This window comes from Bactrocera latifrons, unplaced genomic scaffold (assembly GCF_001853355.1).
Source record: "Bactrocera latifrons isolate USDA-ARS-PBARC rearing strain unplaced genomic scaffold, ASM185335v1 scaffold_152, whole genome shotgun sequence".
Classification (NCBI taxonomy): Eukaryota; Metazoa; Arthropoda; class Insecta; order Diptera; family Tephritidae; genus Bactrocera; species Bactrocera latifrons.
The window spans coordinates 449481-461071 of record NW_017534986.1 but is presented as its reverse complement, the minus strand read 5'-3'; the positions used below and the strand labels follow the sequence as shown (position 1 = coordinate 461071).

The 11591-nt window shown below is 35.5% G+C and overlaps 1 protein-coding gene across 1 annotated transcript in view; it reads right to left on the bottom strand.

The window, feature by feature from the left end:
• Positions 1 to 10842, bottom strand: part of LOC108965980 — a 138457-nt gene extending 127615 nt beyond the window's left edge. The window contains exon 1 of the mRNA XM_018928671.1: positions 10424 to 10842. Coding sequence (XP_018784216.1) covers positions 10424 to 10514 — 91 coding nt within the window. The 5' untranslated portion in view covers positions 10515 to 10842. The remainder of the gene's footprint in view (positions 1 to 10423) is intronic.
• Positions 10843 to 11591: the final 749 nt, after the last annotated feature.

The window sequence follows — 11591 nt, the reverse complement described above, 5'->3', positions numbered from 1 at the left end:
TGGCGCTCATACATTTATACAGCAATGCCTAGGCGAGGGCACAAGGAAATTTCCAACATACAAACACATATACATTTTCATACAACTGGGGGTGGTGTGTATGTGAGTTGCTACCGTTTATGTTTTAACCGCAACCACACTCACACTTCCCACCACATGCAACACTTTTCCGCTTTTGTTGTAGAAACGGTTTTTTCCAGCGAGCTGTGAAAAGCAAATATTATTATTGGTCATTTGGCAAATCTTTTTCTTTATCTGCTTTTGAATGCGATTTTTACGAGTTAGCCAAACTTGTTGCTGACCACTTTGTGGCAACACCGGCTGCCGCACTTTGCCACACACACTCACACCACGACCATGTTTGCGCACTCACTCCCTCTAATCAGTTGCCGTTGTGTACTCGGTTTCAAATATGTCTGTATGTACATATATATGCATGTGCGTATGCTTGCTCAAACTTATGTTAATAAATGCTAAATATATTTAGTTGGAGTAAATACTCCATTCACAAATAGTTTTATGCTCACTTATGCAAATACAGTTGCGGGCTGTCAATAACAGTGCTAATTTGTGTGAACTCAGCACTATGAACTTTCATTTGCAATATATACATACATACATATATATATATACATATACAAATATTTATATGAGCATAAACATATTATTCGAGGAAAATGCAAATCAATTTAGTGAACATTTAGATTGCTTAAACTGGAATATAGTATATGTATGTATGCAACCTTTAAATTAAGTTTATAATTAGATTTACGCACATATAAAATAAAGTGGAAATAATAGCTACATCTGATTTATTAATCAAGCTTTTCTTAATCAAGCGACCTTTCTCAATTAGCAAGCGAAAAAAGAAAATCCAACAAAGAAGACTTTCATTGTTATATAATATGTGCACATGCTTTATTAATCGAATCGACCACCAATCATCGTGTTTTGCAAACAGCACCAGAATAACGTTGGGCGTCGAGGGTTAAGTGGCACACATTAAAAAATTAAAATATTGTATCATTTGTTTTAAAAGACTTATACATTTCAAAAATTCGCAGTGAAATACACTGATATTAATGAAGCACGCTCTCTTATTTTCATTTGGAATATTGGCCGATATATGCGGTAYAAAGTCACCCCGAAAGATCAAAAATATTGATGTTAGGTTTATGGGGGCTAAAGGAAATATTGCTCCGATTCAACCAATTTTTGACATGCAGACATACTATTAAATGGGAACCTAGCGGGTTGAACAGTTTTTATTGTATTTAAACAATTTTTGGATATAAGGTGGCACACACTAAAGGCATTATTTGTGCAAAGTATAATCCCGTTATATTAATTGCTTATTGATTTGTTTACGGGAAACTTAACGAATAAAGTAAAGTTAAAAATAGTGCTATATCGGAAGTAGGCGTGGGTTTTGTCCGATTTCATCCATTTTCACACTGTCGGAGGAAGYGCTAAGACTTGTACTCAGAAAATTTCTTTGTTACAGCTTAAGTTGTTTAGGAGATATGTATTTTAAACTTACTAGAAGACTGCAATWCTCTGTGCCAAAATTTAGCTTTATATCTTAATTTAATCTTGCATTGTTCATATTACTCTATTTACTACTAAATTCACTCTGGAGTAGTTATGAAATTAGAGTTCTTTTAATTTTTTCCCAAATAGTAAATGCTTTATGATATAGTAGATGAAGTAAGTGCGACAGCTAATTAGAAATTAGAAGATAAATTGTGAATCAGATGTAATATCAACAAAATAGTTTTTAATGCCTTTAAATATATACAGAATTTTAAAACAATTTCCAAATTTTGCACGCAAAAAAACAAAACGAACAAGTAAGGAAGGGCTAAGTTGTCATCGAACATTTTATACTCTTGCATGATAAAGTGATAATCGAGATTTCAGGCGTGGTTGTGAACCGATTTCACCCAAATTTATGGTACATCTCATAGGGGTGTTAAGAAAATATTATATACCAAACTTCATTGAAATCGGTCGAGTACTTCCTGAGATATGGTTTTTGGTCCATAAGTGGGCGATCCCACGTCCATATTCAATTTTTAAAAAAAGCCTGCGTGCAGCTTCCTTCTGCCATTTCTTCCGTAAAATTTAGTGTTTCTGACGTTTTTTGTTAGTCGGTTAACGCACTTTTAGTGCTTTTCAACATAATCTTTGTATGGGAGGGGGGCGTGGTTATTATCCGATTTCTTCCATTTTTGAACTGTGTATGGAAATGCCTAAAAGAAACGACTCTATACAGTTTGGGTGACATAGCTATATTAGTTTTCGAGATATATACAAAAAAGTTAGTAGGGGGCGGAGCCACGCCCACTTTTCCAAAAAAATTACGTCCAAATATGCCCCTCCCTACTGCGATCCTTTGTGCCAAATTTCATTTTACTATCTATATTTATGGCTTAGTTATGACACTTTATAGGTTTTCGGTTTCCGCCATTTGGTGGGCGTGGCAGTGGGCCGATTTTACCCATCTTCGAACTTAACCTTCTTATGGAGCCAAGAAATACGTGTACCAAGTACACGTCATGATATCTCAATTTTTACTCAAGTTACAGCTTGCACGGACGGACGGACAGACGGACAGAAAGACATCCTAATTTCAACTCTACTCGTCACCCTGATCACTTTGGTATATAAAAGCAAAGCATTCTGCCGACATTCTACGTGAAATTCCAAGGCGAGTACAATGTCCAAATATCCAAGAGAACAATTGCCCGACGYTTGATCGAATCTGGACTTCACGGCAGGGCAACACGCAGGAACTCACTTCTAATTAAAATCCGTAGAAACGACTCCTAGACTTTGCCAATTCTTATTGGTCTGAAACAACAAATCAACAGAAGTATGTCGTTTAACAAAATGTCGATGTAACAAAAATTAWTSGCTTGGGTCCTGATGGTCGAAGGTATGTTCGCCGTCCAATAATKCAAAAATTTGATATTCGCTATGTAMCACGCRTAGATGAGTCRGGTAGAGGAGCAATCTTGGTGTGGGGATTTTTTTTTTTAACTAGAATGGTGTTGGTCTACTTCTTAAGATTGATGGAATTTAAATTAAGGAGCAATACCTCGGCTTCCTAAAAAAGGTCATGTTGCCATGGGCTGAGGTGTTATGAGGTGTGTGTTATAAAGATGATAACAAATCAAATCATACGTCTAAGTTGACACAAAAATTTTTAATGAAAATTCTAACAATATATTGGAGTGGGAATCTTCCAGCCCAGACTTAAACAGACTACAGAACATCTCTGTGTGATGTTAAAAGAGCCATATGCACGAAAAATRTCCCAAATATGGATGTTMTTTGTGATGAAATTAGAAGGGCATGGCAAGCTACACCRTTGGTGCGCTGTCAGAGTCTTATAACGTAAATTCRGATTCGATGTGAAACAATATTACGGTAAAAGTGAAAACCAACAAAATACTAACTGGAAGTAAGCAAGTTTTTCTAAATCATTATTTTTGTTGATAAAATATTTTCGTTTCTGATTAGTTGACGCACTGAAATCGTTGATTCCACATGTTTTTGTTAAAATCTTTAAAACAAAAATGAATTTTAAACAAAATTTTTACTATTAGAGTTTAGGTTTAACATAAGTTTCAATAAAATAAGTGCAAAAACAAATGTGATTTATTGGAAAATATATGTGATTTATTGGAAAATAACATCATTTACTTCAATACTTTTATATAGTAAATTAAAACTTATTATTATTTTTTTTTTTTTTTGTTCAAAAGTTGTAGTTCTGAAAAACGTGACACATCAAATAGCAATTCATGGATTTTGCTTTTAACAAAATAAAGTTAATATATCCGCGAAGATGTAAAAAAGTTTTGATTGAAAGCCCCCAAATGTACACAAATACCATATTTRATATGCACTTACGAGTTCTTACCTATCCGGATTGGAACCGTTGTCAAAAAAATATGTATTGTGCTTATTGCAAATGCGAATGCAGGTGCTGTAGGTGTTTAGAAATCTTCACCTTTATACCTTGAGCCTTTTTCAAACTCAAAAGTTACCGTGTGCATCTGCTATCTGCTTGCAGTAAGCCACCGCGTATACGTAACAASACAAGCTGCTTGGGAGAGCACAACACAATGGGCGCCTTGTGCAAGAATCAATGCAAACCCTTGTGATATCCACGCATGTGTTGCGAATCGGAAGAACAAAGAGAAACTGTCAAACTGTAGTTATAAATAAAACAAAACCACAATTGCAAGTGTCAAGGCAGATTTACATAGCACTGGAGCAGCAGACAAAGGTGGGCTCGTATAGTCTGAGTGAGCCGATAAGAACCCCATAAAATATGCAATGTAAATAACAACAACATAATTGCGCAGCACCACAAGGGCGATAACAAAAATAACAATAAAGTACAARAGTGTAATGTAAACATTTTGGTATTTACACATTGTTTTCTCTCAGCTGCATGCTGCATGCTGCAACACCTTGTGGCTCTTGCCGTTATTGTTCTCTCTCCGCCTTAGTCCATTCTTTCTTCGTTCGTTTGTATAAAATTCGTTTGGTATTCAACGGCGCTGTTGCAATTTCTGATGCGCCCAACTTTGCAGCTCCCTTTCTGCCAGCTAGCTCACTCGTTAGTGGTGGCAAGCAGCGTAGCGACCAACTGGTGCGGCAAGTAACGAATTGCCTATGGGTGTAAAGTGATAGGACTGCAGCCAAGACAAACAGCAAGAGCCAAGGCAGCACTTGTAGCGGCAATACAAAACAATGGCAATAACATAGCAATGCAGTTTGTATGAGGCACAATGTTGTTTATGCTGACAATATGCCGCACACAGATATATAAACATCACAACCACAGCATACAATCAGTACACATAGATATAATTCTCGTTTTGTTTTGCAACACGCTGTTGGCTGCCGGTGGCATCTTGCACAAGGCAAAGCTTTTCAGTGCCCGCTGTTTACTTAATTTTATACGCCGCATCAGAGATGAGGTTGAGATGGAGAGGGGGCCCACCCAGTTTGCGCACACGTTACCGCAACTGCAACGCTTAGCATTTCTATATAATCTGCGGCTCACCCCACGGCGCACTAAGGTTCCGGCAGTCAGCTCGTAACAAAAGCTCATAAAGCGACGGCAAATGAGCAAAAGATGGCAGTTGAGCGTGCAGTGAATGGTGGGGGTCGGACCTTTAAATGGTGGTAAATAGCAGGGAATTTCTTTATTATGAAATTCAATGAAATGAAAGGCAAACGAATAGAAGTCGTGTGCAATTTATCGCCGAGCAAAGTGCGGCAAAAGGTTGCTCGGTGACAATGAATTTCCGGTAGTCTCTGCTTGGCAATATACCGCAGCGCTACAAAGTGATTACACACATCGCGTCAAAGTTAGGGCTACAGCATGCAGCACAGGCTTTCCTTAACAATTGCTGTTAGCAAGTACAATAAAGCACTATTTGCATTTGCTTGAGCGCTAAATGTTATAGTGCTATGCCGATTGAGACGTGATAGCATAGAGCTTGTGCACTTTTTGTGCTGAAAAAGTTGTACTTGTAATTTATTTGTCGACATAATTTCATTTAAGAGCGATACAGCTTTTATTGTAAGGAATCACATTCTTTATATACTTTCGGCATATCACTAAATCCATTCATACCYCATAATAGAGCTCTGTGTCATTCTCAAAGTAGGCAATTTAGATTTAGTTTGTACATGTACGAGTACATCACAGAAAACGGACATTACCTTTATTGAAGCACATAAAGTGCATTCGGGCCGATAGGCTGGAATAGTTTTCGTCTTCATCGGGGCAGATTTGGTTGGAGATGTCTACTATTTCGGCTTATATTTAGAGTCTGTTGTAAACGTTCCTAGAGGCACGTACAGAATCGCATACCGATATTACTTTTTTAAATTTTTTTAAATTCTCAGTCACATCCGTTTCACAATCCTTCACAGTAGAACTACAACCTTGATTCGTTCAATTTAGATAATAGCTGCCTGTGCAATTTACTACCCAATCTTAAATTTCTCTTAACATCGTGCATTGAGAATAAGCACCCATTGAACCCAGTTCCTGTGTATATAATAAAATATTTAAGCTCTTTTAGTAAACTTAGACCACCACTGAAAATTAATACTTTTCACCGAACATCGAAACTGTGGTTAGGATATGGCTACACGTTGGCAGATARCGAATCAAGTAAATAGTATATAGTATTAAGCCTTACACACTTATTTGCAGATGTAGTCATCATTATGAGTGCCGAAAAGTGGCTTATAACGTTGTTTGGTTTTCATAACTTTCGTTGAATTTTTTTAAAAACATACAAACAATATGCACAATAATGTACTCCAAAGACCACAATTGAAATCAAAAGTCCGTAGCACACTTTAGTCTGGTGTGTGAAACAAATGGGAAATGAAAGCGAATTCAAGAGAGGTATAACTCTTTGGAATATTGTCGGGTATTTGGCCGGATTTTCAACCGTAGAGCCAACTCCCGTGGGAACGGTGACAAGAAATGGCACTATAACGCTACGAATATTATTTTTTACAGTCGTTTCGAGATTACCTGCGGAGACAAGCCACTTTACATAACCCCACAGAAAATAGTTCAGCGGTGTTAAGTCGCTTGTTCTTGCATCTTTCCTTCAATAAAAAATGTTTTCTTTAGCTGTTTGGCAAGTCACGCTGACTTATTGGAACGGTTTTCCACATCAACATTCTCTAATCTGTACCCTTATGACCGCCTTCATCTTCAAGACATATGGACCAATGATTCCCTTTGCCCATACACCAGATCAAACAGTGATTTTTGAGCATCAGTGTTCATCTCGAGTGCGACAGGTTTGATGGTCGTTCGGCTGCAATTCTTGCACGAGTGGGACTTCGTAAATCCACAAAGTACAATCCTTCTGCAAAACCTTTCGATGGTATATAAATGCAATCGGATTCTATTCGATACTCTACTTTACAGCAGCAAAAGCATCATTGGTGGAAACTGTACGACGTATCTGGAAATACGTTTTATTCACTAGGGTAAACCTGGCGCGAAACCGATCCATAGTTGCTCGAATTATGGACTTTGCTTGACGATTTTGTAGAACCAATATTGGACGCGTTTCCACCCATTATTTAGGTGATAAATTTGGAGATTTTCAAGCGTTGTCCTAGAGTAAATCGATTCTATATGAAATATCAAACTAAGCCGAGTATTAATCAAGTAACAGTTAACAAAATTACCAACTACGAAAAAAGTTTTGCCTCATTGAAAACCACACAGTGAAAGAGAACTTTTTAATTCCAATTATGCTTTTAGTAAAAATTATACTAGTTTTTAAAACGTAATAAACATGTTTGAATATTAATTAATATTTAAAAATATCATTAAGTAAGAACATAAAATCAAAAATTTTTAAATAATATGTAAAACTAATTTTATACTAACTTATAAAAGAACGTTCACCGTAAACCCCCATCATCACACCGAATTCAACAAAATCCAGCTAAGCGACTGCATTTTCTGAGCTTACTGTTGTGGACACAGATACTTTGCTACGGCACATTTTATTGCGACCATTATGGGAAGTGAGAACAAAAGATTAACGGCATAAATAAYGAAAAAAGGCAACGCTAAATGTGTTATTATCGCGTTATTATCCGGCTGTTGTTGGCCGCAATGGCTTAGCGTGAAARCCGCGCCGGGTTATGCCAGACTTTTCCGTGGACTTGGCGCTTTTTATTTGTAACGCGTGTTCAGAGCTACTGCGGTCTGCTCTAGCGTAAACTATAATAGCTTATCAAATATGAATAACAATCTTTTGTTGCTTTGTGTTGTATGGCATTTATGCACTTCAGCTCTGAGCAATTACATGGCAGGGAAATTAAGCATGCCAAGTGATAGTTTGACAAGAGTTAAACCTCTTTAGATGAAAGTGGAAATCAAGATTGAGATATATTTTTGTATTCAATTAAGTTTTATATTATATTCTCGCCCAAAATAGATAAAAGTTTTAGAAAACTTGACCAACCTCCATAWACGGTTTATTAGCCTGTGGCCTTTTATTGTATATAGTATTATCAAAAATTAACTAAGCCAGGTCAATTCTATCTTCTGTAGACTTATGTAAGGTCTCAAAAGTTTCGTATAATATTGCATGTARTTTTATGCCAAAAATATGGGAAATTGTGTACGAGTTAGCCGAATTCCCATACCGTATTACATATAATTATTTTCTTTACTCTAACAAACCATTTGTCAAAAATTGCAGCCGGTGGATGAGTTATATATATAATTACTGCGCTTACCTCTGGTTCAAGGTAATAGGTAGTTAAAATGGTAAATAGGTAGTTAACATGCAATTTACTGAGTATTCATTCAGGTAATTTATAAATTTTGTATTTGTTATAAACCTGGTGTACTGTACAAAAACTCAGTACATTTGATGTATAACTTTTAAATCGGTTTTGTTAGATTATTGTGTTGTTTTGATTGTTATGTTGTTTTGTTAGATTATTCTGGTCYAGTGCAGTTTTGCTGCCTAGAAATAAGATCTTTTTTGAATACATTTCTACTCACAATTCATGAAACTCTTAATAGTTTAATTGCTCACCAAAATTATTTAAATTATGTGCAAATTATCCAAATTATCTGCAAATGATTCCAAATTATTGGGAATATAATCAAAATGGATATTCCTATTGTCTCTTAGAATCCTAAGGTTTGTCAGCATATTTTGGACAATTTGCTCATAATTACCAAGAAAAATTTCGACTATCAACACTAAACTTTTCCGAACTACGCTTTACGGAACAGTCATTACTTTAATGACCACTAAAGGGTCCACCATTCAGCTTTTCTATACTAAGTTCGGAAACTTTCTACAAATGTTACTAAAGCAATATGCTTCTACGCGTAATGCTTTGAAAAATTGTGTTATCATTCCTAACTTCACGTATTAGATCCCTCGGGAACTATGACGAAAATTACTTTGGTGTAGAGGTCTCATCCGCTTATTCACATCAGTTGGTAGACTTTACTAATATCTGGGTATTTCRCTACATCATTGTATCTGAGAAGTATATGAATGCAAATTACTTTTGAAACGAAAGTGAAATTTCCATTTCCTCGATATTTCCACTTTTTAGTTTTAATACAACCTTAAATCTTTCTACCTAATTTTTCGCATGACGTTTGCACGTCCAGAAAAGGTGCGAAGAATAGTAAACCTATTCTTTTGTAAGAACGATATTTATCAAAATATTGGATGAACGATTATTTAAAAAAGAAGAGCACATCCAATCWTTGCAAGAATAAGGACGCAATCAGTATACTTGAGAGAATCAGAACTTGCGGTTTAAATTGAAAATAAAGACCTTCTTTACGTTCGATGCTTTTTAGTGCAAAAAACTAAAGTTCTTAAAGTTTGCTTTTGCATTAAAAAAGCATATCAACACTGGCTAACAATCGACACCCTAATGTAAATCCACATATGCAATTATATTTTATTTCTAATAAAGTGTGTAAWGTAATTATWTTAATTGAAAGCAAATTATTTATTTATTTGCTGCATTAATTTCGAAAATAAATAAGCTAAATGGAMAACCACCAATGGTAATTGCGAAATATTTGTATATTTGTATTTAGATTTCATAAACTTGTTCATTGTAAAATCGATTATTAATGCATAAGCACTGACAATGTCTAAACAGATTTATTTGTTCTTGTCATTGAAATATTTTCATAAGATCTTGTGTGCCTAAATATGTATGTACACAYGTAGCTTGAAATATTATTGAAAAACGTTCTGATGCCAGGCATGTATGAGCCTTTCGATTACACTTAGACATTATCGAAACAAAGGTTTATCTACTAAAATTAGTTACTGCTATGTGTGTGTTGGCGGCATATTCCTGGAAATCGGAATTAATAAAAGAGTAAATGTCAGTTTTTTCCTAACAATGTTTGTCGACTGTTTTTCTATTTCTTGTAGACACCATTATTATTGTTTTATTTTCGGTAATTTCTATATGAATTTGATTCGTTAGTTTTAAATGGACAGATAGACAACAGGAATGAGTAAACCGACGCCAAACTTTTACATATATATTTTATARAACATCTGATGTTTCCTCTTTGCTGTTATAAGCGGGGTATAAATATACATTTATATGTCTACATATACCGATTGTTTCAAGGTTTTAGATCCAAGGATTGTCCTCGATACAACGCAAACAAAAGTATTTTCAAACATAGYTAAACTATAAATTACTTTCAGTACTCGTGAGTTAGAAGTTAAAAATTGCTGGTCAACATTTGGTAAAGCATTATTTGCCATCAATGCCTGAATTCYCTTTATATGTGTATATTGTATTTATTGGCATTAATTCAAAGGCCAAGTCATCAGCAGCTACTTACCGATAGTTGCCAAAAGCGCGACGATAAAAAATTGAATGGAATTCATGTTGATTCCTTTCCAATTTATCCAGTAATCCCGTGCAATCAGCATAAATCCATTGCGGAGTTAAACACTTTTACTTTTATTTTCCGTTTTTGCCTTGTTTTACTTCCGCCAACTCACACAAATGCAGGGGTTCACACACACATTTAATACAAGACTGMAATTTTTTTATGTTTTTCAAACACACGCGTATGTCTGCTTGTGCGTTTTGTTTACTTAACGCTTTCTGCGCGCCATGTTGGGGGCTTTTGCGTCGTCGGTGATGTCAACATGCGCTCGGCTTAGCAAACAAACACATTCGTGCAAACAGACACTGTTTATCCACATACATATTTATTCGCTTACAACCACCTATTTGTCGCGCATTCACTACCACTTACGTAGGTAGGTGTGTGTAGGCGTGTGCGGCACGACATGTGTTCGTTTCACTTTAATTCTCCTATTTATCCGCACACATTTTGTCACATTTCACTTTGGGACTTTTCTTAAATTTCWCTGCTCGCAATGCGGCTCTTCTTTGCATGACTCAATGAAATTAATTTTCAAATCTCTGTTCCAGAGAAGTACTATAAGTTTCGAAGTTCTTGAATTCAAATTTTATGTCACTTCGTTCACTCAATTAGTTGAAAAAGGGAATTGTTTTAAGTTCTCAGCGCACTATATTCATATCCTTTCATATCCTTTGATACTCCCTTGTAGCATCAATGCTGTAAAAAAATAAAGATAGTTTCAGATGAATAAAATGTCTTTGCATTATCAATATTTAAGATGTGTCTGTCTCGAATTAAAAGAAAATATTCRTAAACATTAAATTAGAAAAGAGAGAAGTACTCGGAATCTGCCTGAATAGTAACATTTTGYTCGTTTAAGCGCTTTCTAATAACTGTCAGCTGAATACAGCCCACGAGTCGATGGAATGGCACAGAGCTGACAATTCTCTGCTTTTATTCTGCGGTGATACTGAAATAAACAGCAATAAAATAATTGTGTTACTTAGCAGTATGTTATTGTGATTGTTTTATGCTTTCTCGACATTCTTTGATTTTATTGTCCTTAATTAAATTCCAATATCGTTTCCCTTTATCATTTGATTCTTTGGCTTCTACCGCAAATACTACTGAAAAT